The following is a 26,756-nucleotide window of genomic DNA, read 5'->3' on the forward strand; positions in this document are numbered from 1 at the left end:
AGTGGCAGCAGTATTTACATTTCAAGGGATGGTTAGGGAGAAACGAAATAAAGACACGGGGGGAGTCGTTTGTGAAAGTGCTCGAGAGCGCAAAATATTTTATTTGAGAATTTTACAATGTCCAATGAAAAGTCTTTCTGTAGGAAAATAGCAGCTTCCTATTGGCAGGAAGGCCTATAGAATTAAACACATAGTAGAAGCGATGGGTTATACAGATTTGCCCTCCCCCGAGGTAACCGCAGTTGGGAGCCCTCTAGGAGCACTGGGAAAAAGCAGTATGGTAGCTCTGTGTTAGCAACTCTTCTGCCCTTACATGAGTTGTGACTGGCCCAAGCCACTGAAAGAACTGCAACTCCCAGCAGCCTCTGTACAATTGCCCAGGAAAGGATAAAGGGATGTACTGCTCTCCCACTTAACCTCTCATTTAAGAAGACCAATTAAATCCAGCAGGTAAATGGGTGCCAGGTCCCACTCAAAAATCTGTAACTGTACCACACAAGGGCTGCACATGCCAAGGTTTGGGCCTCAAAGCAACACACGTTAAGGTCACGCCGTGTGCAGATTTCATAGGCTACTTGGCATAAACCATTCCTTCCTAGTACATTGGAGTCATACAATAATGGCCTGTGAGTGGCTGATTTTTAAATGAGAAAACAGAAAATGCACAGAATCTTATTTACAGCGCTTCTCTGAGCATTTCTGTATTTTACATCCATTTTCTATTAGTGGTTTGTAAGATATTAGCAGTTTTAGACTGCTAATACCAGGCTACTGGCTCAGCCACTCTCTTTCAGTCAACTGGGTCAGCAATCCTGGGATATAAGATGTTTATTTCGAGGTTACCCTGGGGTTACTGACAGAGACCCTTAAAAAGAGCTGCCGAACGAAATGCTGGATATTGGCAGCCTAAAACTGATACTATCTCATAAATAATAAACATTTATATAAATTGCAAAAGTGCGAAGAGGCACACTCTAAATTTTCCATCTTGGTTTCTATCCCACTTTAGTTTGATGTGGGTTGTAGGGAATCATCTTACCTAGTGGCTGAAAGGAGAACTTATCCCCAAGATCTACAGCAAGAGGAGTTTGGTAATTCCACAAAAAATGGAAATAAAAAGGAATTCAAATGAAAAATAAAACAAAAGAGAAAAAGCAGAAATAAAACAAAGGATAATAACCCTTATGAAGTTGCAGAAAGGCGAGAGTTATAGTTCTGTGACGTTACCAATATTGTGATTTTCCCAATATTTTTTATTTAAATACTCAAAAAAAACAGTTGGCTACTGTCGCTTGTTTCGTTTAACTCCTACTATAAGGGCTAGTCCACACGGGGAGATAGCCACGCGTTTGCGGTCGCGGCGACAAAGCGCCGCACCAGTCGCCGCGACCGGCGCAGGCGACAGTTTTGTATGGGCGCCTATGTAAAAACGCCTGTGCTAACCACACGAGGCGATGCGCTTTTCAACAGTCGCCTGAAAATGCCTCGCCAGGCTTTTTCAGGCGACTGTTGAAAAGCGCATCGCCTCGTGTGGTTAGCACAGGCGTTTTTACATAGGCGCCCATACAAAACTGTCGCCTGCGCCGGTCGCGGCGACTGGCGCGGCGCTTTGTTGCCGCGACCGCAAACGCGTGGCTATCTCCCCGTGTGGAATAGCCCTAAAGAGTAAAATCAGTGGAGTGACGGGGCCTCTGCAGCCGCCGCCTTCTCCAATTGGATTAAGATTAGCCAATGAGAGGAAGCAGTTAATTATATTGCACTTAAAATTTAAATCACACTCGTCCGAAAAAAAAGGGGAAGCAAACGTAAATAATGTATAATACAGGGAGGGAGGCTATACAGAATACATACATACAGGGGTGGGGGATAAAATCACAGTATTCAATCTTGGGCCAGAATTTTGGTTTGGTTTTCTAAGATTTACTAAAGGATCTGGTAAATCAGAATAATTTTATTTGAATCCAGTAGTAAAAAGCAAAATTCTAGTCGTCTTCAGTCGGCATCAGACACTACAGGGCTAGTAGGGGCAGGGCTGGCATGAAGAAGATGATTTCCAGGTTGCTACCAGAGGAAGGAGCAGCCATACTAATCCCACAGACGCTAGCTCCTCCCCAGTATGTCTGTTAAAAGGAAAGACTCCACTTCCATTTTTTCAAGTAGATGCAACCAAGCGGGCTCCGCTGTAAGGGATATTTCCCCTCAAGCGTTCGTTGACCTCTGGTGTGAAATGTCCATTGAAATGTTTATGAGGCTTCAGGGCAGGGCCAAGTCCTTATTTTAAGGAAGGATATTTCCTCTGGCCGAGACGTCCAGGTCGTAGCCCACCTGCTTGGGCAGAAGGAGGCTGCTGCTGCAAAAAGAACAAATATATAAATATTATTATGCTGCAAGGCTGCTGGGAGTCTGGCTATCTAATCGTGAGATCAGGCACCACTAGTCATAGCCTCTCTCTTATCAGCTTGGACAATTTCCAGCCTCTCTCTCCTCAGCCAATCAGTTTGTATATTTTCAAACCTCTACCCCCCCCAGCCAATCAGATTTCAGATTGGTTACACTGTGATGATTATGCTTCTTAACACTGTACATAATGCAAATAAACAGATGCAGCCTAATAAATATTCACTTACTTGTGAAAACTGGGAGGGGTTGTAGAAGGGGACAGCCCCTGTAGGTGGGGGGCCTGACGCAGGGGCCACGTGAGCCTACAATAAAAGAAAGCGATTTATTTTCTTTAAAGGACTCTGCTTCCGAAACTGTTGCTGAAGGCCTTGGCCCAAGGGATGGCAGATGGGAAAGTGATCCAGTTTGTAATCTTGTTTTTTTTGGTCACCACACCCCCCACTCATAATTCATTGTGTGCAAAGAACATTCACTTTAGGGCAACTCAGCACTGCAACAAGCAACACAACTGCCACTGGTGTCAATGAAAAATAGTTCAGGTAAACAATATGGCAGCTCCAACATATACAACTGGGAAGAAATGTTCTGTACTAGGAAAACAATATGGCAGCTCCGACCCATATGTATAAATACAAATAAAACAGAGAAGGAAAGCTCTGGGCACACAATAAGCTATACCCTCATACTGTACTGCAGTGGTCCCCAACCAGTAGCTAGCTAGCAGCATGTTGCTCACCAACCCATTGGCTGTTGCTCCCAGTGACCTCAAAGCAGGAGCTTATTTTTTGAATTCCTGGCTTGGAGGCAAGTTTTGGTTTCATAAAAACCAGGTGTCCTGCCAAACAGAACCTCCTGCAGGCTACCAGTTCATATAAGGTCTACCAAACACCCAATGACAGCCCTTATTTGACATCTGCATGGACTTTTTCATGCTTGTTGCTCTCCAACTCTTTTTTTACTCGTGAGCCACATTTAAATGTAAAAAAGGTTGGGGAACCCTGCTGTACTGTCTAAAGGGAATCAATATGGCACTTCCCTCTTCCCATATGTATAAATACAAATATACAGAGAAGGAATGTTCTAGGCACACAATAAGCTAAACAACCCCGCATATAAACAAGTGTACATTCCACTGGAATCCCTGGGCTTCAAGGCCGTGCATCAGCAGCTGCAGAGTAGAAGGGAGCAGCTAACAGTGATCCTGAACTGTAGTTCAGCCACAGTTGGAGAGCCAGAAGGTGCTGCTGTTGCAGTAGAGTTCCTGGGAGAGGCAGAGAGCTAGGGAAGAAGACACAGAACATGTTACACTGTCACAGGCATTGGTGATCCATGCAGTGCAAACATGCTAGCAAACTTTAGGTGCAGGCAAAACGCAGGCTGAAACCAGTGATATGCTAATGGAATTAGTGAGGGGCTGCGACATGAAGGCTGGAAATCTCCATTGTTTATGTAATCTCACATGGCTGCTGTACATGTTTGGTTATACAGGAGCCCTATGACATACACAAGGCCCATACACCTGAGGCTTCCTTCTCCAGCATACATTTATAATAGCTACGCTAGCACCCCCTAGAGGCTTTGACATGATAGTATCAGGGAATCCATAGGCCTTCATATGCTTAGGGAGGGGAGGCACAAGCATGGTTAGTATAACAAACATCCCCCATCCCCCCAAAAAAGGAGTTTTTTTGGCATTAAAATAAAAGAAAAATGGCGGCCAGCTGTGTGTACCTGCTCCATATGCTGGCTTACTTCACGGGATAAGGAACTGAGAGAGCTAGATCGGGAAAGCTACAAAACAAGAAATTAAAAATGGGGGGAATGAAGCAAGAAAATCCACACAAAAAAAATGAAAATAAAAAGGAAATTCAAATCGTGCACAGCACCGCCTCATGCGCCACTCTCTCAAACAGGCTGACCCATTAACATTTAGGAAGGAAGGGTGATATCAAATCAGGGATGACCTGCAGCTGCTCTTATACTGCAACTCCCTGCAGCTGTCAGGGGATACTGGGAGTTGTAGGTGAATGTAACAGCGTGCAAGTTGTTGCACTTCCCTGACATAAATCAGAGGGAGGCTACACAAAGCCTGTTATTATGTGAATGAAATATTCATGATGGTCTGACTGCCGCTAGTATTAAAACACAGGCAGCACAGCACACAAACAGTAACTGGACCCATACGAGGGAGATGAAGGCTCTAATGTTACATGTGCTGGTTAGGGAAGGGGGAGGATGGCACTCCAGTTGGCTCCTCAGCTAACTGAAGCAAACTATGTTTCATTCTGCAGCCATTAAATACCACGTTGTTTTGATACATACCTCTCCCATCTGCCCATCTTCCTGATTTGTTGGAAGATCAGACACAGGGGGCAAACCGGGTAACTAGGAAACAAGCAGAAAATATCTGGATTTGTGACATTTAAAACTCCATGATCTGTGGGCTAAAGGGGAAATACAAGATCAAAACCAGTGGCGTACCTGTGCCTGGGAAAAGTTACTGAGCCCCGTCTGACCCGCAGGTTGCACCATTTCTGCCCCACTGGCTTCCGCAGGCTGACCCTCTTCTGGGACTGTCATAACAAAAAGTCATGTTATCCAGACACCCAGTCAGGGATACCATCTACACCCGCACTGTATGGTAGGGGAGGAGAACAGAACTCTGATTCATACCTGCATTTGGAACAAACAGGTTCGTGGGGATAGGCATGGGGGCCAAAGGTGCAAACAAATCAGCAGGCGGAGGGACCGAGTTAGTGGGCCGGGTACCCCCTGGGTTTAAGACATCAATGTAACGACCTCTTGCCCCTGCTGAAAGGGAAAGCACAACATTATTAGAAGAAAAAAATTACCTCAAAGCCTTCACTGATTTATAAGGGTAATAAAATGTTGATTAATTTCCCAACTGCTCATTCCTAGCAGTTGAGCTATAGTACCTGCTCTGATGGAGAAAACATTGACAGAAGGGTTGAGAGGACCACCTGGGACAGATGGAGCAGTCTGTGGTTTTTTCAGCATCCCTGGTGGTGGTGGAGGCAACGGTTTTCTCTGAAAGAGAGTTGGATGCATCAGTGTCAGGCAGACTCTACTTTAGCAGTACCCCAGGCAGGGGTGATAATAAGATACTCAGTTAGTGCACATGATCAGACACTGCTATACCAAGGGGGCCCATCCCAATAAATGTCTCACCTCTTCTTCTGGTTCATCCAGGTTAGTCCACCGCTGCTGCTTCTCATCCCACACAATCTGCAACAAAACAGTGGCAGAGACTATGCATTCTGGGTACTGGCTTGATGCTTGAGTGGGTGAAGCAAAGCAAGCATAGGAAGCAGAATGAAATGGGGGTGGACATTATATGCTTTCAGAGGTAAGTAGCAGGTAGATGTGGAGGTATATGTCCAAACATGGCACCAAAGGCAGGCCAAAAAAAGCTGATGCAGGGTTTACAAGGTGTGTAGAGCAGACTATGAGCTACTAAACAACAAGGTTCTTACAGATTTATTCCTGTCATCAGGTAAGTGTGCTTCGTTCTTGCCTTTTCCCATCAACCAGCCAAATTTCAGGGGAAACCAACTTTTACCACTCTAAAAAAATCATTAAAGATACATAGGTATCAGGATCAGTCTATGATTTTAGCTTGAAATAAAGCCCTAATGGATCATTGTGTTGTTTTGAACCTTATTACCAACCCACCCCACCTGCTCTGCTTACATCTCAGGCCTACAGATAAAGAGGAATTAATTATATGGGGGCTTAACCTGTGACTGCTCTTTGGTCAAGATGCTTCTCTTCTTTCCACAACTGTGGTAAAGAACCAAAAATGAAAGTAGTTTCAATTGCACAGTTCTGCACCAAGGCCATAAATAATAAGAGCAGCCATGTTGGACCTGCATTGCTGCCCCAGTGTGGATAACCAATGAAGATCCCAAGCTTAGAGCATAACAGTACCACAACAGTGTTAGTGATAGGATTCCCTAAACCCAACAGAAGAGGGAGACTATAAATCACCCAGCAGAAGATACAACAAAGACAGATTGATGTACAGCCCGCCCCTCCCCCCAGCCCTTTCCCAAAATTACTAGGTGGTGCGGGATACCCCTGCTCTGCTAGTCCGAAGTACTAACTGCTTGTTTCATCACCTACCATCTAAGTACATAAGGAAGGGTTTACCAGAAGGGTGAGATGAGGAAAGATGGCAAGGGACTTACCCCTTGGGATGGACCATGAGACTTATGTTTGTTCTTCTCTTCTGGTCTGTCTGCCTCTGGGATAGAGGCAGGAGGAGGCGATGGTTGGATGCCCATGGAACTTCTACGTCCAGACCCAATAGAATGGGTTGATGACTCTGAGGTTGTCCGTGTCCGCCTCTAGATACAGGAAAAACATGGAAGAAGCTGAGTGCAATTATTTGTCCTCCACATTCAGTCCTGAACTTCAGAGAGGGCACAGACTTAGAAGTTTATCTGCCTCCATGACAATAGCTAGGCATAGCTACATAGCTATAGTACCATTGCATAGGCATCAGTTAATCAACCCTCTCAGAACAAGCCCAATGAGATGAAGGGCATTACCATGTGTGATGAGGACTGTGACACTGTCCGTGATCTCTGCCCGGGAACCTGGAAGAAAAGGCAAAGGTATGAACCCAAGAAAGCATCAGTGACCTCCCAATGTGTTGTAAAGCAAGAGCGGGTTGGTTGTACAGTAACAACTGCTGTGTTCCTGGACCTTCTAAGACTCAAGACGAACTAGAAAATATGCACTGACCATTTTTGCCATGACACCGTAGAAATCTTCAGGATCAGCGAAGGTGGTTTTGGTAGGGGAATTCTGCTGAATCCTTTGCAGTCCTTCAAAAACACAAATCATCATGAAATCCCCATAAATCACAATATAGGCACACAGTGAGATCATATAAAGTGTCTCAGCCATTTGATTGGCATGTGCACATTATGAGCAATATGGTTGGCCTTAGATCTAGAACCACTACAGTAGTGCGCAACACTACAGCCAGACACAATTTTATTTTAAACCAGGGAAGTTTAAAACACAAATAAAAGGAGTTTCAATTTCACTGTTCTGCACCTAGGAGACTTATTGGCACCCTATGCAAAGGCTCACCTGGATCTTGATTCATCTGCATTGGAGGAGCACAATCTGTTGCCTGGGGAAGAGGTGGGTATGGCTGTAGAGCAGCAGGTGGATAAACAGTTGCCTGTTCCACACCAAACGGCACAAAATTTGGAGCAGTAGATGGAGTTGGAGGCCCAGATGAGGGAGCTAGACCCTGAGGTGTACCTGGGTAGGAGGGATCATTCCCTGTGTAGGGTGGATATACAGGTGGCGGATTTTCAGGACCTGGAAAGAAACAACTATTATTGATTTACTGAATTAGAACACCCTGGGCTAAGCAAATACAGTCAAGTGCCATATTGCACCAACAATCAATCTTTGATATATTGGTTGAAGTACAGCACCACAAATCTTTCTTGAAAAAAAATGCCTTTATTTGGAACACTGCTAGGACCTGGATAAGCAGAGTTTAAGGCTACACAGAGCCTTTTTTTTTTTACAAACATCTTTGTGCTGCTTCTGCTGACTTGTGCTTACTACAGGGGAATACATATGCTGCCATAGTTTTATGGTTTCTATCTGTACAGACTATGCACAAACTTAGGGGTCTGTTCCTGCTGAGTTGTGCTTAGTACAGAGGAATACCTATGCTGCCATAGTTACATAGTTAAATTGGGTTGAAAAAGAAAAAAAGTCCATCAAGCTCAACCCCTCCAAACGAAAACCCAGCATCCATACACACACCCCCTCCATACTTTCACATAAATTATATATACCCATATCTATAGTTAGAGTTTAGTCTCACAATAGCCTTTGATATTATGTCTGTCCAAGAAATCATCAAAGCAATTCTTACATGCATTAACTGAATCAGCATCACAACATCACCCGGCAGTGCATTCCACAACCTCACTGTCCTGACTGTAAAGAACCACCTTCGTTGCTTCAAATGAAAGTTCTTCTCTTCTAGTCTGAAGGGGTGGCCTCTGGTACGGTGATCCTCTTTATGGGTAAAAAGGTCCCCTGCTATTTGTCTATAATGTCCTCTAATGTACTTGTAAAGTGTAATCATGTCCCCTCGCAAGCACTTTTTTCCAGAGAAAACAGCCCCAACCATGACAGTCTCCCCTCATAATTTTTGAGTCTTCCCTCGCCCTAACTAGTTTGGTTGCATGTCTCTGCACTCTCTCCAGCTCATTTATATCCGTCTTAAGGACTGGAGTCCAAAACTGCACTGCATACTCCAGATGAGGCCTTACCAGGGATCTATAAAGAGGCATAATTATGTTTTCATCCCTTGAGTTAATGTCCTTTTTTATGCAAGACAGAACTTTATTTGCTTTAGTAGCCACAGAATGACACTGTCCAGAATTAGACAACTTGTTATCTACAAATACCCCTAGATCCTTCTCATTTAAGGAAACTCCCAACACACTGCCATTTAGTGTATAACTTGCATTTATATTATTTTTGCCAAAGTGCAAAACCTGCATTTATCAACATCAGCATCCTACATGGAACCTATAGTTATGCACAATTTAGTATCATCTGCAAAAATAGAAACAGTACTTTCAATGCCCACCTCCAGGTCATTAATAAACAAGTTGAAAAGCAAGGGACCTATTACTGAGCCCTGTGGTACTCCACTAACAACACTGGTCCAATTAGAAAATGTTCCATTTACCAACACTCTTTTTAGTCTATCTTATAGGCAGTTCTCTATCCAGGTACAAATACTATGTTCCAGGCCAACATTCCTTAAATTAACCTTCTGTGTGGCACTCAGGGCTGCCATCAGGGGGGCACAGAGGGTACAAGTGTACTGGGCCCGGCATTGCTGAACTTTTGAAAGAGCTGGGGCCCCCTTGACAGTGCCCAAAGCAGTGTCGCCTCCTTCCCGAAGTCCTGAATGCGGAAGTGCCGAAAAACCGAAGTCTCAAATGAGGAAGTGCCAAAAAGCCAAACAGCCGAAGTGGCGAAAAGACCAGAAGCCACGAAAATAGCCGAAGCCAAAGTCCCAAAGCGGCGAAAAGACCCAAAGTCATGAAAACAGCAGAAGCGGTGAAAAGACCTGAAGTCACGAAAACAGCTGAAATTGAAGCCCTGAAGCGGCAAAAAGACCCCAAGTTACGAAAACAGCTAAAACTGAAGTCCTGAATCGGCGTAAAGACCTAAAGTCACGACAGGAGGTGTGGCTTCAAGACTTCGAGTTCAATTCCTCTTAACACCAATGTGTTTTTTTTTGTTTTTTTTTAAATCCCCTGGCCACCAATGTATTATTTTAATACTCTATAGGCCCCTGCAACCAATATTTTTTTTAAAAAATATTCTTTGGGGCCCAAATTTTTTTTAACTTGTAAGGGGGGCCCTGGCGCCAATGTTTTACCTTTTTTAGCGCTGATGTCTGTGTGGTCTTTTAACTGTGATGTAGAGTGGTCGGGATCTGGGGTGGAGCTTGGGGGCCCCGTAATTTCTAATGGCGGCTCTGGTGGCACTGTGTCAAATGCTTTAGCAAAGTCTAAGTAAATCACATCCACTGCCATCCCAGAATCTATTACGCATAAAACCATGCTGGCACAAACTCATAGTATTATGATTTGCTATGAAGTCCAGTATTTTATCCTTTATTAACCCTTCAAAATGCTTTCCTACCACTGATGTCAGACTAACTGGCCTATAGTTTTGAGGCTGAGAACGGGATTCCTTTTTGAATAGCAGCACCACATTAGCAATTCGCCAGTCTCTCGGCACTATGCCAGATCTCAAAGAATCCTGAAAAATTAAGTAAAAATTAAAGAGGTTTGGCAATCACAGCTCGCTAAGTACCCTGGGATGAATACCATCTGGCCCTGGACCTTTATTTATCTTAAGTTGCGCTATATGAAACTACGCGTTTCATGCCTAAGTCAGCACTTCCCATAAGCTGCACACCCACTGTATAATGTTTTCACACTGTGTGATTTAATAAAGCCGACTTGATATTTTTGAGCGTATTCCTTGTGGAACAGTCAGCACTACAAGCGAGTTTCATACAGCGCAACTTCACAGCATTCGGGAGGAGGAACCGAATTCTCGCAATAGCTGCGACTGACAGAGGAACGCCGCAGCTTCATGACGAAGCCGAAGACGGTGAAACACACATTGGCGTGCATCCACGAGGAAAATGCTCTCCCCTTACTGCCTGCTGCTACCCTGTACACGGACGCAAAATAACAAACACCTGCAGCCGTAAAAGAAAAACCGCACAAGTATCGGCCAGAAGGTTATATGCGGCGATGAAAATGCTCCGCATGATGAGCAAGGTGCGAGACGAGGATTGCTAAACCCACAATCAGGAGTTATTAATTCAGCAATTACGAAGCGGTAACGTATACCAGCATTTACCTCTGCACTACGATTTTAGTAATAATGAGAAGAATAACACTCCCTGATGTAGTATGGGCGTTGAAAAAATCTCAGCACGAGATATCCATTTAGCAACTGTTTGAACCACTTCATACTGTTGCAAATTTGCTGTAATTCCAAGTGGCTGGCAGCAGGTGTTTTGTTAAGAGTGACTTTGGCCATAAATCGTTACAATTGTTTCCACTTTGTTTCTAACTGAAAGGATGATCTGTTGAAGTGGCAACAGTAGCAATCGATATTGTGATTAATTTAAACAGCGGCAGAAGGATGAAATAACAGAGCTAGCAGTTTTCTCAGTAATTTTAACAGGAACATATGGACATTTTTTATGGATTCATTCGGGACATTAACAAACTAACTAATGAACTTTACATCCACAGTAACTGGTCCATAATTACCAATTTGGAATATGAAATTATTATTAACAGCATCAAATTTAATATCAATTAATTGATTCTATCTATACTGATTAAATGTGATATATATTTATGTGATGTCATTTTTAATATATGTGGTTTTTGCATATGTGTAAATAAAAGGTGAATAATTCATATTAACATATGGGTCACTAACTATTTGAAACAAGGGAAAGTTGTGCTCACCATTAATTTTTAAAATCATTAGGCGGGGGTGCAACGAGGCTGTGACCACAAAATACATATAGACAAATACAAGAGGTCCTCTGCACTCAACCCATTATCAATATATTTAAGACAGAGACATTTTGTGCATACTGCTACTGAAAAATGCCTTACCCTTTAAACAACACAGGGATTGTTTGTCCATATATTGCAATATATTTAAGCTGACCAACTACGTCAAAGTCATCCCATATCTGGCCAGTCCTACGCTCAATTTTCATCTGATTCATTAAGAATTCAATTGATTAATTATACATTTTACAAAGGGACTAAGTATTACCTGCAACTTACTTTCTGCTTTCAAAGTAAATTACTTCGTCCCTTTGTAAAATGTATAATTAATCAATTGAAATCTTAATGAATCAGATGAAAATTGAGCGTAGGACTGGCCAGATATGGGATGACTTTGACGTAGTTGGCCAGCTTAAATATATTGCAATATATGGACAAACAATCCCTGTTTTGTTTAAAGGGTAAGGCATTTTTCAGTAGCAGTATGCAAAAAATGTCGCTGTCTTAAATATATTGATAATGGGTTGAGTGCAGAGGATCTCTTGTATTTGTCTATATGTATTTTGTGGTCACAGCCTCATTGCACCCCCGCCTAATGTTTTTAAAAATTAATGGTGAGCACAACTTTCCCTTGTTTGTAATAGTTATACAGGAGCAGTGACCAGCTCCTTGTTGTAGCTCCCACCCTTCCCAGCTATAGTCAGGTGATCCCACTGGTGTCTAATAAAAGGGCAGCCAAGTTTGGGAGTTTTACTTTGAAAGCAGCTAGTAAGTTGCAGGTAAAACTTAGTCCCTTTCTAAAATGTATAATTACCGTATATACTCGAGTATAAGCCGAGTTTTTCAGCATCCAAAATGTGCTGAAAAAGTCTACCTCGGCTTATACTCGGGTCAGCGGGCAGCAGCTGAGATTGCAGTCACTTTTAATCATTTCTATACCAACAGTACACTTGGGGAGAGACTGCAATATCCCACAATACCCTCTGTTGGTTTTATGAAAGAATAACAGTGCGCCCTCTGTTGGTTATATCAAAGAATAACAGTGACTGCAATATCACACAGCGCCATCTGTTGGTTGTATCAAAGAATAACAGTGACTGCAATATCACACAGCGCCATCTGTTGGTTGTATCAAAGAATAACTAACTGCAATATCACACAGCGCCATCTGTTGGTTGTATCAAAGAATAACAGTGACTGCAATATCACACAGCGCCATCTGTTGGTTGTATCAAAGAATAACAGTGACTGCAATATCACACAGCGCCATCTGTTGGTTATATCAAAGAATAACAGTAACTGCAATATCACACAGCACCATCTGTTGGTTGTATCAAAGAATAACAGTGACTGCAATATCACACAGCACCATCTGTTGGTTGAATAAAGGATTAACAGTGATGGCAATATCACACAGCGCCATCTGTTGGTTGAATAAAGGATTAACAGTGATGGCAATATCACACAGCGCCATCTGTTGGTTATACGAAAGATCAGTGATGGTTTTATGACACACAGCACTCTCTGCACAATTCTCTGTCACCATCAACTTTGCAAAGAAGTCCGGTCGATCGCTGGGGGAGTCTCTTTGGCGGAAGGTGCGCTGCTGGGAGACAGGGCTGTAGTTGTGTCTAGGCTTATACTAGAGTCAATAAGTTTTCCCAGTTTTCGTAGGTAAAATTAGGTACCTCGGCTTATACTCGGATCGGCTTATACTCGAGTATATACGGTAATCAATTGAATTCTTAATGAATCAGATGAAAATTGAGCGTAGGACTGGCCAGATATGGGATGACTTTGATGTAGTTGGCCAGCTTAAATATATTGCAATATATGGACAAACAATCCCTGTTTTGTTTAAAGGGTAAGGCATTTTTCAGTAGCAGTATGCACAAAATGTCTCTGTCTTAAATATATTGATAATGGGTTGAGTGCAGAGGACTTCTTGTATTTGTCACTAACTATTTGAATCAGGTGGCTGAGAAAATAGTTGATTTGTGCTTAGTACAGGGGCATACATATGATGCCATAGTTTTATGTTATCTCTCTGTACAGACTATAAGCCAACTCGGGACTGTTTCTGTTGAACTGTGCATAGTACAGGGGAAAACCTATACTGCCATAGTTTTATGGTATCTCTCTGTACAGACTATGAGCAAACTTAGGAGACAGATCAGCCCACACATGGAAAAAAAACCATACAATCAAAAAGACTTATGTATCACATTAATAAACAATAACGCACCAGCAGGAACTAGCACAGCTTGTACTGGAGGCATCATGTTGGGCAGGAGATTGGCCAGTAATGGATTCTCTGTATGAGTTGGTATATCCCCGGCTATTCCAAAACCATCTGATTGGCTCACATGGTCTATCTCCGAGCTTGGTGTACTGCAGGCAAACTGCTGAGGTGTGGTTCTGCCCATGTCATAAACTACAGTACCATGCTGGAAATAAAATGTAATAAATACTGTTGAGGGAAGGGGAAAGCAATTATTTATTTTTTGGGGGGGGGGGGGCAAACAAGCAATTTATAATCATGTGACCTTTCTGGCATTTACATGCTTTATCCTTGGGAAATGAAATGGCTCTTTTGTCTATGACTAAAACTATACATTGATTATAACAGAAATATAAAAGATATCCAAAAACTGTAAGACCAACCAGTAGGTCATGGGGCACTGCCCCTGAAAAAAGAGCAAGCAAGTAGGTAGGCACCAGTGTATAATATGACTAGAGGTAGATTTTTAGGACTGAATGTGCAACCTCAACTCTGGGCCCCATAATACCTTCATTTGCTTATCCAAGGTGCGGAGATGCTGCAGCCAAGGAGGGTCGATAAATAACTCCTGTTCTGGCTTCTCCTTCAGCTGTGGGTCAAAGAACCTCAAGTGGGAGGACACCTAGAGGACAAGGCAAAAAAAAAAGAAGAAAAAAAAAAAAAAAAGAAAACACCTTTCATTATTATATAGTGTGTGTGTGGTGTGTGGTATGTGTGTGTGTGTGTGTGTGTGTGTGTGTGTGTGTGTGTGTGTGTCTATATCTCCCCTGGCATCACCTCCAGTAGCTGGCTGACAAGCACAGGGGAGTAGCAAGACGGGTGCTTCAAGATGGTCTTGGAGATGACTTCACAGTAATGGAAAGCTTGTGCAGATAATCCGTGTTCCGCCAAACGGCAAGCGTAGATGAACTTGTAAACCTGTGTAAACAGTGATAGGCATTAATTCTAATGGAGCATAAGATACTACTACAACCAATCAGCCTTTGAGGTCCCTAAGCCAATAGGTAGATTTCGTTTTCATTTCTATGTTCACAATGCCTATATTGTATAATATGACAAGCACACAGATAGATAATAAGGCACGAATAAACCCCAGGAAATATGTATGAGCGTTTAGGTTTTGGAATGAAGCAGTGAGAATATGGGGGAGAGGAAGACATAGGGAACATTGTTCTTTTGTGAATAGCAGAATGGAGTGGAGACCTGGTAATTTGCAGCTTTGAAGCCACTGTTAAGCTACATGGTTTGTCCCCACTATGTACAGATGAACTTACCTGTATATTCGGGAGAGAGAAAGACTGGGTGCCAAGTGCCTGTGCATATTCATAAGCCTCTGTTCTCTGGATGGCTTCGTTAGTGCAAAACTTTGCAAATGATAAACTGGTCATGGAAAGAAAAAAACATTGTATTTCAGACTACTTTCGCTCTCTCTCTCGATTTACATATATCTCCTTTTGGAAGGGGAAGAATAAGTGGTTACTCTGTAACTTGTTACCAGCTTACCTGTGGTTGGATCCAATGAGGACCAACTTAGTAGATTTCTTGGTGAAAATGCCAAAGCCGACTTGTGCCATTAAATAGCAGAAGTGTGAGGCATCCATCAGCCCCCGGGATGCTGAAAGAGTCAATGCAAAGTACCGAGTTGCTCAACACAATGGCGGACAGTGGTGGTAATCAAAATCCTCACTGGTCTGTTCTCTTGCAACTGTAATTCAGTTATTAATCATACAGAACTAGGGGGCAAAGCTGGACCACCTTTATGGTTGGGTTTAGATACCCTTTAAATGTTGATTTAAACACTAAAGTCCCCCAAAGGCAAAGCATGTCTATCCCTCGCTACATGTAGAAACAGGAGCCAGATGAAACAAAGGCTTTCTGGTGCTGCAAATTCTAGCTGATTATCTCAACATGAGGCCCTCCAGTTTAGAACAAAATGGTTGCTGGGGTTCTTTATTCCCTAGCAACCAAAAACACCACAAATGAAGACCAGTTTAAAAGTAGTTATACATAGGGCAACCTATAGCATACTGAAAAGTGCTTTTAAAGGTTAGCTTTCACCTTTGAGTTGAGTTTTTTTGGCTACAAATGTAAACAATTAACTTAGGAAGTGTGTAGCCTCAGAAAGACAAGCCTTACCTAATGTATCTCCCATTGTTGTCATGGCCCTGGTGGGAACGTCAACATTGTTGGTCAGATTAGACAGCACCATCGCCAGGTGAGGGCGCCAGTCACCCCATTTCTCATCTCCGCAGCACTGCAATTACCAGAAACCCATCCATTTTTATATATAGAAGATAGATCGCTTGCTATTAAAGCTCAAGTATAACCAAACATAAATAATTGCACGCTTGTGTGGCTAGAACAAAGACAGAATAAGCCATTCTAAGTCATTATGAAATATATATTCATGCATATTATATTGCAAGGCTTAATGACTATGGATGCAAAGCACGGAGAGCACACCATGTTAAACATTGCTGAGGCCAAACAAATGGCTAAAAATAATGTAGCGCTGAATCTGCTCAATTAGCATCTTACCGTGGCTGCTGCTGGCATTCTCCCAGACAAGAGCTGATACACAGTCTGCAGGGGATCGTTAATTGGAAGGCTGTTGGCAAACCTACATTTAAAAGGGGAAAAAAAAGGGAAGCAGATGTAAAGACGCAGACAATTAAATTCCTCAGTGCAGAAAAAACGGCATTGTATTTGGGAAAACAAACACTACACTGCAAAGGCGGGCAGGGGAAAGAAACTGTCTCACAAGCAAACACCTCTATTCTTAGACTCTTGTGCTGTATCATAAGCCAACCCCATGGGGGCATTACCTTGTCATAACTCTGGCGTGCGTTCGGCTGTCCATTTTGCTAGCTAGGAGCAAAGCGTGGCCCCACAGTCCATTTTTCATAGCAGATTCTAAGGCATCCTAAGAAATGCACAGATTGACATGTCTATAAGAGTTTTGCAATATATATGTAGGTACAACCTAGTGCACTGAGCCTTGTGAATTGAGCTGTTGTAGATGTTGGAGAAGTGCACTCTGCACAGGGGCTACGTCAAACTAAGATTATCTTATTTTACCTTTTTACGCCCAAAAAGTAGAAGCTCTCTGAACCGCTCAGTCTCCTTCTCTAGAGCTTCCCCGGTGCTTTGCAAAGAATCCGTGAGGAAGGACAACTGAGAAGCCCCTGACTCTTCCTCCTGCTGCTCGAGCGGCTCATTGCTGAAATCGATCAGGTTGGCTTCGTTGGGAGACTTTGCAGGAAGCCACACTGTCTTGTGATCTCTCAAAAGCAGCTCAGCGATATCTGTTCCAACAACAGTCTAGAAACCGACAAGGGGAAAGGGCCACATTACTGGAAGCAATCATTATGTTCTATTATAAAGCATTGTTTTTATTATATTAAAATGTAATTTCAATGTGAAATGGACTTTAAACAGGAGCAGTCATATTCACCCCATTTTGCCGGCACAGAAGCACAATGAAGTCCCAGAGCAGGCAAGCAGACTCTTGGTCTAACAGGCTCTCATTCTGAGAACACTCCTTGAATTTCTTCTGGGCAAAACTGATGACGTCAACTTTATGAGTTTCATCCCTGCGGGCAGAGAGAACAACCCATCAATATAACCCACTATGTCTTTAATTAAAAACACAACAGGATAATTAGAGGCTACTAATGAGACTGCTGGCATTAAAGGAGCCAATAGCTGTTAGAGGTTGAACCTATTTAATCAAAGAGATGTAACACTCACTTCACTAAAGGTCCAGGGAAACTTCTCAGCTGTTCCTGCTCTGCGCTGTTCTGCATAATGACCTGTACAATAACAGTTATTTTTATTTATACAAGAAACAAGTGCCCTGCATATAGCATTAATCTATAGGAGGAGGTGATTATAGTTCTCGCAACAGGACACAAAACGCAAAGTTACCTCCATGTTGTGGATTTCCACTAAGGCCGGCTGTCCGTCTGAAGGAAGGTTAGGCAGCACCTTTATTAACTGACCCCCAGAACCAAACCTGGCACAGATGTGTGGGCTCCCAAACTTCTCTGGAGTCAACGGCCTTGAAGGCACTTAAAAAATCAACAGCACATATGTAAATTAAATTACCTAGACTACAGATAAAAACCATCGGAAAACTGCAGAAATAAACATTTCTAAATGTGACTAAGCCATATTTTTACAGATTATAAATTGCTTCCCTGGACAAAAACATTGATGAAAAGCTCCTCAAATACCTTGTTCTACAGGTTGCCACTCTGTGCCCTTGGGATACCCGTAAGAGTAATCATCAAGCGCCTGCTGGGTGCCGTAGTCATTGGGGTACACGCCATACGAATACTCATTGAGAGGAGGATTCTGTATTTGGGGTTCATACGCGTTGGCAGACAGGTCTGGCTGGCTTTTGTAGATCTGGCTCTATAAAGGGAAACAGAACCTTCAACATTCTATGACTGATGATGAAACTGACTGATTGGTCCCTCTAGGGTCACTTGACATACATGTTGTGAATGGGAGCTGAAACTGCTTCTCCGACTGTGTGCACTCCGGCCGCTGTGCATGCTATCGACCGAATGCTCACTGTGAACACTACGTCGGTCAAAGTCGTCCTTCGTGAGGTCTCTCTGTGGCTCTTCATCAAAGCCTCCCACATAACGTGGGTCATATTGCCAGCGGTCTTCATAAACGTCATATCTGGTAACCATAGAAAAAAAGCCAGTAATTGAACAGTAATAGTAAAGAATTCTAACTACCGATATCTGTATAATGACCAGCACCAGACTTAATGAACAGTTCTGGCCATTTTTACCCAAGTGTATTCTGGGATATAGTACTAGCACACACAAGCCCCATAATCTGACCTGGTGGTATAAGCAGTAGGCACGTTCCTTTGGTACACATCATCACGGCTGTTGTACATATAATTCCAGTAATTACTGCTGGGGTCTCTATAGCCAGGGTCATAGGCTCCAGGATATCGGTCCCAGCGGCTGGGGTCTGCAGAGGCACCAGTTACATAGTTACAACATGAACATTAAAAGGACTCGTTAACATTATCAGCTGAGACAGAAAAAATAAATAAATAAAGAGCATAACACATACCTGCATAATCATACTGACTCTGATAATACCCTGAGTAGTAACCACTGTGTGCATTCCAGTCTCCTTTACTGCTATAGCCCTGCCTGCAATAGAATGGCATAGGGATACAATTCAGATTAGACAATTAGAAATTAAGTGGTTTTAAAAAGCAATAGGTCTGAAACCGGTATTACTTACCTTGAGGAGGGGCGATCGGAGCAGTGGCTGGATCTGGAACTGGGACGTTCGGGCTCCTGATAGGAGTAATTGCCAGGGTTCACATATGCAGACCCACTGTACTGCCTGTAGGTGGGGTCATAAGCGCCATAAGGGTCCTAAAAGAGACATACAATTAACTTTAGAGCTATTGTGGGTTTCGTAAATGCAATGAGCATCAAATGGTAATATTTAAATGCATTTACTAACCACTCTACAAAATACCTGTACAACCCCCATCAATGCACATCGCTTTAAAGAAGCTTATCCTTAATCCTTCTAAGGACAATCAGATTTGGGATGGCACGTGGAATAGCTTCAGTCTCCCTGCCATGTTTAGCTCAAGAAATAACTAAAGCCATAAAGGAAAAACAATATTCATTGAACTACTGCTGAAAATTGTGCTATACTGACCTTTTAAAGGGATAATTCATACTGATCAGACAGGTACCCCATACACAGGACTATAAGAAGCCAGAATGACCAAGTGAGCAGTTTTGATTGGCTGTGTATGGTCATCTAAGTGTAATCCAAAAAGAGACTCCCCAAGTAACAGTTTACCCTGTTCCAGATGTCGGCCAAGTGCGCAGTGCAAGTCAAACAGACATTTCTATCCTAAAAAATTATATTTACTCCCAGAATGATTAGAGTGTGGTTTAGAGCACAGAGGCATGGCACATGCGAGTCAGGACCAAAAGAAAAATGTGCGGTTATAGTGCCTTTAAAGGAATTGTTCAGTGTAAAATTAAAAGACTAGGTAAATGGATAGGCTGTGCAAAATAAAAATGTTTCTAATATAGTTAGTTAGCCAAAAATGTAATGTATAAAGGCTGGAGTGATTGGATGTCTAACATAATAACCAGAAGACTACTTCTTGCATTTTAGCTCTCTTGGTTTCCACTGATTGGTTACCAGGCAGTAACCAATCAGAGACTTGAGGGGGGCCACATGGGTCATAATTGCTTGCTTTTGAATCTGACCTGCATGCTAAGGATCAATTGCAAACTCAATGAACAGTTAAAGTCACTGACTAAATCAAAGTTAGAGAGCTGAAAAGCAGGAAGTAATGTTCTGTTCTGTGACATCCAGTCACTCCAGCCTTTATACATTACATTTTTGCCTAACTATATTAGAAACATTTTTTATTTTGCAGTCGGACTATTTACCCAGTTTTATTTGTACACTGAACTGTTCCTTTAAGGGACACTCATGAAGAAAACCCATTGTGCAAGTCCCTAAATGTATGACTTATTCCTTACCGGATAGTAAAGAGGTGCTGCCCTTGGGTCCAAGGGTTGGTAAGGCTGTGGGTAGGCACCGTAAGACCTGTAGTAATAAGGATCAGCTTGCTGAGGGGTATGGGAGGCAGGAGGCCTGGGCTGCTCTTGATATGTTGCTATGTGGTTCACTGTGGCTGATGAGGAAGGAACAGGCGGAGCTGGATATGAAGGCTGTTCAGTTGGTCCGTATTTAGGTGCAGGTTCTGGCGCACTGTTATAAGGAGTTCCACTAGGGTTCTGCAAGGTTTGAACTTGGCTTTCAGCTTGTGGAGGGTATGGAACCGATTTACCCACTGGAGGCGCTTGTGCAGGCAGAACCAAGGACAGTGGCTGAGAGGATGGGACCATGTATTCCCCCAGGCCCACTCCTCCCTGGTGTTGGATATCCATAACAGGCTGCTGCTGCGGGGGCCCATCCTTAGTGACCTGCTGATAAAAACCCTGCTTGTTAACATCTAGGCCTGCCTGACCATTCTGATAGCTGACAGACGGCCTAGGAAAGAGCGGCCCTCCAGCAACCGGCTGACTGTTACTTGAAGCAACGTTATTGGCAACAGAACTGACTGGCGCACGAGGGACAGTAAAATCTAGAGCGACGGTCTTCTCTGCATGATAATTTGGCTTGCCGTTTGGATTGGCAGGGAAACGTGGCCCCGTCGGAAGGGCAGCTGGAATCGGGTTTTTATTTGCAAGATCGACAGTCGCGTTTTCACCCTTAAGTGCCTTTTGACTTTCCGCAGCTAAATTGAGGGGCATTTGATTTGCTGATGATTGCCGCTGCAAAATGGAACTCAGATTGTGAAGAGATTCAGAGAATTTATCATTAGTAGCAGCAGATTTGTAATTAGGTGGATTAGAAGCCTCGGGTGGGACTTGAATTAGGGAAAACACAGTATTGTCATTGGAGTTAAAATTCCCCACAGCTGGAGGCAAACTCTGAGGACCCGGCTTGTCAGCTGCTCCCAGTTCCTTAAGCGAATTAATATTTTTTACCTTATTTGGTAACGACAATGAAAAATTATTAGGCTGTGACAAATTATAGGTTTTATTTGGTTGGGCAATTAGCAAGGGCTGATTCTGAAGTACCTCAGTGGGCGGCGAAGACAACAAACTGGCGTAACCTGAACTTGCCTGCGAGGGAAGTTGCTCCTCATCAGTGATCTTTGGAGGATTCTCAAGGTTTTCCGAAGAAATTTGTTCTTCCAGAGAGGTCTGAAATTTCCCCATATCTGTTCCACCCGAGCATGAATCATAAGACCCATCTTCAGGTGGCTGAATTATTTCGGTTTGGGGTTTAGGGGGCACATAGAGTGAAGGAGCTGCAGGAGCCAACAAAACATTTCCGCCAAAATTTGGAAGCTCACCTTGAGCCCACAGGGTGGTTGCCGGGCTTTCGCATTTCTTGTTAGACCCGTGTGCTCTTGACGATGGACGTCTCTCAAGCAGTAAGGATATATTATCCAATGGCGGGTCGCCAGCAGAATGGAACAAGTTCCCATTGCTGGTAATGTTTCCGTGAGAATTTCTTTTACCTAAGAATATGGATTCCAGGTTATCTGGTGGTTGTTCCAAGTTACCAGGGGAAGCTGCTGGGAGAGAGGCGCTTGGTGGAACATTATGCCCCTCTCTTAAGTCTCCACCCATTTTCAATTGGTCTACGTCGGACGCTTTCAAACCAATGCTGTGCGATCTAACAGGTTCGAAAGAACTATTTGCACTCGTCATGAAGATCCCAGTAGGTTTAGGAGGACTTGGAGTTGGTGGCTGGGATAAATTGCTGTGGAACGTGTGCTGACCCATATTCTGGCCTACAGCATCACCTGCCATGGGCAAAGAATCAATTTGCTTAAAGAAACCATGGGAGGAGTCACCTTCAAGCCTTCCTCTCTCCTTCTGAATAAATGTCCCGGCTAGCTCTTGAGGCCGGGTGGGCACAGGCAGGCTTTTGTGACTCAGGTTGCTATAATTTGATGAAACACTATCAGATCTGACAGGACAACCCACTGTGACAGGCGTCTCTAGATTCGGACCAGCTTCAGGTTGGCTGCTAACATTCTTTTGTAGGGAGAGTCCAGGCATGGACCCATAGCGGTACGTATCTGAATTTACATTAGAAGGATAAAGGTTAAAATGATTGGGCTCGTTGGGGGGAACCTCTTGGTTTTGTACACACTCTATGTTTTCAACATTGTCATAGGGCAATTCACTTCCAACTTTGGGTTTAGAAATTTTATCGCCAACAGGAAACACATCCTGCCTCCAATCTGAATGTGGTTGGGTCAAATTGCCAACATTCTGAGACACAGAGATTGGTGTAAGTGACGACATGCTGCTGACTGTGGGCTGTGGCAGGAGAGAAGGCACACCTTCATGTCCAGAGTTCTGGTAATGAGAAGAACCATGATCCACTTTAACAGATGCATTCTGCTGGTCGGAAGAAACTATTTCTACATTTTCTTCTTCATCCCCTTTAAAAAACATAGATATAGTACCAGAGTCGACATTGGTGGAGACATGACCAGATGCATTAGTCACCTCCTGATGGGGCTCAGGTGGCTGAGTTGGGTATTGTACGGGGTTAGGACTGGGAAAAGGTGGATGCTGCTGATCCTTGTGAGGTTGCTTAACCCAGTTCTGGTCAGGATTGTGGCGGTGCATATAGTCTATCGGATTTAAAATGGTGGGTTGTGAAGTGCTGTGTTGAAATGTAGGATTGGCGACAGTGGCAGGCGGGTAATGCCCAGGAGCTGACCTCTGCTGTGCCACTGTTTCGTTGGCTTGAGGGACCAGATTAGACACTTCTAAATAAGGTGGGGAGTAATAAGGAGCATTATGGGATGGCTGTTGAACAGGAAGGGGGAAGTTCTGAGCTGAGGCAGGAGGTACACTTTGTAAGGACCCAGAGGGAGCATTAGTTGGCTGAGATGGTGCAGGGATAAAGTGCTGCAAAGGTGATGAAGATGGAGGGTTATAATTAATGCCTTGTGTTGACTGAGCCCTGATGTGCACTGGCAGAAAGGCATTTTCAAGTCCACTTGCTGTATTCTGAAAAGTCTGAATATTACTGAGTCCAGGCTGAGCACTAGAGGTGGCGGCTGGGTAGTTGTGAAAGGGGGCACTTGATGGTGATGGGACAGACACATTTGTATACATCCCCCCCGTAGCAGCAGGTTGTGGAACAAATCCTGGTAGTGATGCAGGAGACCCATGCCCTTGATCTACAGCAGCCGATGCATGTACAGGAACGGGTTGAGGGTAAAAAGAAGGGGAAACACTGGGTGCCATCAGTGGGTTTCCTATCGGGACATTGCCCTGTGCCATACTTTGTGGGGTAATACGGCCAAAGGCAAAAGGGTCTGTTACTGGCTGCACTGAAGCTGAAGCTACTGGTACAGGATTAGGTCCCCTTTTGCGCCAGTGGGCATTATTGCCAAGTCCCATGCGAGGAGGTCCACCCGTGCCAGGATGCCTTGCTTGCGGAGGGGGCTGCATCTCTGTCCTTAACTGATGACTCTCTATGTCTCCAGCAACAGAACTCCAGGATCAATACACTGTACAGAGAAAGAGAGAGGGAGAAAGACTGTCATAGAGCTCTATATGGCAGATAACAATAGCCCCAATGTTACATACAGGCCAATAAATAGTGTTTTTATGGGACACTTGAGCATATTCACAGACAGCCATCGGTCACCACTTTACGCGTGTCTCACAGGCTGCTGTTAATTGATTAATATCACAGGGCCATTTTGACCGCTACTGGATGGCAATTGTGGTCAAAAAGTCCCATATGCCACTTGTCCCAGAGCTGTCATCCAGGTCTAATGTTGCTCCCATGGGAAATAAATGCAAGGTATTGTGCAAATATAGAACAGGTCCTGTCACCTTGCAGGGATATTGGATCTTAATCAAATACTAAGGTTTCCCAGCATCTTGCCAACTTCAGGTAAACAGAACTAGAGAGAAAGCAGAGCTAAAAAAAAAAGGAGAGATAAAAGCAACATTCTAAGTAGTTATTCCCCATAGTGCAATCAGGATGTGACCAGGAATTGGTACTTAGCAAGGAACCTGCCCTGCCACACAGTTAATTGCCACCCATCCATTACACTTGTGCAAGGTTACAGATATAGGCAAACATTGGGGTAACAGTCACCCTGCTATATCATTAAAGGGATGCCCAGGGTACAAATAAGCACTCAACCCAAATCTCCCCCAACTGGTCTTCAGGCTGGACCCCCTTAGCTCATAACAAGGTTACAGATATATAGAAACATTGGGGTAACAGTCACCCTGCTATAGTTCCAGGGGTAACAAGGGCACAAATAAGTACTCACCCCAAATCTCCCCCTAACTGGCCTTCAGTCTGGGCCACCTGCAGCGCATTACAAGGTTACAGTCCATCTTAGTATTTTCAATATTTTTTAAGACAGAGGTCACTTCCTTGTGAGAACGTTGACCCCCCAGATGCAGTGCTATGACATAAGAGGGTTATTATAGGTCACACTAATCCATCGAACCCTTTACAGCATGGGGTACATTTGCTAAAGAGGAATTCATATAAGCAAAGTGGATTAGAGCCAGCCGACCAGTGAGAAAGCAGCACAGGTATTCCGCTGAAATATGTGGCAATCCTTTAACAGCTGCAGGGGAACTGAATGTGTATTAAGAAGTTATTTCCCTATTAGTACAATGCAACAATACTGTTGCTGCCTAACTAATGTCAATACTTACTGTAGGTTCCTGAGCTGCCTGCGTGGAAGAGGGAACGTCAGAAAGCAAACACGTGCGGCTATGCAAACACACACTCTGGGGTTTTAATGCGGGTTCTATTAAAGTGTTGTCATTATAAACCTACAACAGAGTGCTCTGAAAAAGCAGCACAACAGGCCTGACTGAGGCTCTGCACACACTGAATGTATAAATGCCTGATGCAAATACAGGTTTTAAACCAGTGAGAAAATAAGTGAACTCATTTTGCTAATTACCCCAACCAATAGAACTACTTGGTCTTATAATTATTTACTTCTAAAAAACAAAGCTCAGTGTAATTGGCTGCCCTACATACTAATGGCACAACAGCAGTGGGGTGATGTGTAACCAGGTTTCCATATCTCTGGGCCTGATCAACTGCAGGACCTAAAGCCTCCAAATACACAATCCAACCTACACCAGCACTGACCCTGAGCACAGGAGAGGACAGAGGGGTTGGAACTGAGGGGTGACATTACTATGTACCTCAGGAAGAGAGAAAGAGACAGAGGGGTGACAGTACCATGTACCTCAGTAGGAGAGACGGGTGATATTACCATGTACCTCAGGGGGAGGGGGACAGAGGGGGTGACATTACCTTGTACCTCAGGGAGAGAAAGACAGAGGGGGTGACATTACCATGTAACTCAGGAGGAGAGAAAGAGACAGAGTGTGACATTACCATGTACCTCAGGGGGAGAGAAAGAGGGGTGACATTACCATGTACCTCAGGAGGAGAGAAAGAGACAGAGGGTGACATTACCATGTACCTTAGGGGGATAAAGACAGAGGTTGACATTGCCATGTACCTCAGGAGGAGAGAGACAGAGGGGTGACATTATCATGTACCTCAGGAGGAGAGACAGAGGGGTGACATTATCATGTACCTCAGGAGGAGAGACAGAGGGGTGACATTATCATGTACCTCAGGAGGAGAGACAGAGGGGTGACATTATCATGTAGCTCAAGAGGGGAGAGATACAGAGGGGTGACAGGGAGCGCTCAGTCACCAGATCGAGTACCTCAGCCCCTTCCCAAACGTAAGACTTTTGTTCGCCAAGCCTTTCCTACACACAAAGCACTCTCGCACAAAGTCCGGCCTCTCACCTCCTTCTCCGAAACGCGCCGAGCCCAAACACAGATCCAGTTCTTTCTCCCACCGGCAGGGAACCTGCTAAAGGTACCTGGGCAGGGCCGCCATCTTGCACATCCGGCTCGCCGACGTGTACATGCACACGTCACGCGTTCCAAGACGTGTTGGCGTTGCTCTGAGGGCGTGGAATCATTCGCTAGGCACTAAACCCCGCCCTACGATCTTAACGTATACACGGCGGCTGCTCTGGGCGCCATTGAGTTGGTGGGCAGGAAGCAGGTATCTTTGCAGTCGTTCTCATTTAACCTTAGCAGAAGAAGCAGTACGACTGCTTCCAGTGTATGAAGAAGCATCAACGTAAACAGTATGAATCTCCTGAACAGTTTAGGAGCAAAAGAGAGAGAGAGGAAACTGAAGGATCTTCATAATGTTGTGCCCTATCTGGTACTGGAACTACTCATTTTGGGGTAGACTAGTTCCTATCCCTGGAAAAGACCGTCCCTCTAGTGGCGGGATCCCCAACCTTTTGA

General features: G+C 43.9%; 1 protein-coding gene across 4 annotated transcripts; it reads right to left on the reverse strand.

Annotated features, from left to right (window-relative positions):
- Positions 1 to 72: 72 nt before the first annotated feature.
- sec16a.S (SEC16 homolog A, endoplasmic reticulum export factor S homeolog) lies at positions 73 to 26,397 on the reverse strand. Of its 4 annotated transcripts, XM_018232579.2 has the most exons (32): positions 26,241 to 26,397; positions 20,367 to 23,938; positions 19,090 to 19,226; positions 18,913 to 18,995; positions 18,672 to 18,807; positions 18,312 to 18,504; positions 18,048 to 18,228; positions 17,740 to 17,882; positions 17,563 to 17,624; positions 17,267 to 17,405; positions 16,891 to 17,133; positions 16,638 to 16,735; positions 16,351 to 16,432; positions 15,949 to 16,066; positions 15,316 to 15,427; positions 15,087 to 15,192; positions 14,590 to 14,730; positions 14,321 to 14,434; positions 13,777 to 13,978; positions 7,522 to 7,758; positions 7,168 to 7,250; positions 6,972 to 7,019; positions 6,609 to 6,767; positions 5,895 to 5,984; positions 5,590 to 5,646; positions 5,337 to 5,448; positions 5,074 to 5,211; positions 4,882 to 4,973; positions 4,723 to 4,785; positions 4,132 to 4,191; positions 2,628 to 2,702; positions 1,711 to 2,350 (listed from the first exon to the last, which is right to left on the reverse strand). In XM_018232579.2, exons 2-32 carry the CDS (start codon positions 23,877 to 23,879, stop codon positions 2,273 to 2,275), a joined length of 7,095 nt encoding a protein of 2,364 aa, XP_018088068.1. In that variant the 5' UTR covers positions 23,880 to 23,938; positions 26,241 to 26,397; the 3' UTR covers positions 1,711 to 2,272. The 4 variants fall into 4 exon arrangements, 3 of the variants coding, with proteins under 3 accessions (XP_018088068.1, XP_018088071.1, XP_018088070.1); XR_001932889.2 differs by lacking the exons at positions 4,132 to 4,191; positions 5,895 to 5,984 and adding an exon at positions 73 to 1,317 and having other exon boundaries at positions 1,663 to 2,350; XM_018232582.2 differs by lacking the exon at positions 5,895 to 5,984.
- Between the last annotated feature and the right edge of the window lie 359 nt (positions 26,398 to 26,756).

The sequence above is a fragment of the Xenopus laevis genome, chromosome 8S (genome assembly GCF_017654675.1).
Source record: "Xenopus laevis strain J_2021 chromosome 8S, Xenopus_laevis_v10.1, whole genome shotgun sequence".
Classification (NCBI taxonomy): domain Eukaryota; kingdom Metazoa; phylum Chordata; class Amphibia; order Anura; family Pipidae; genus Xenopus; species Xenopus laevis.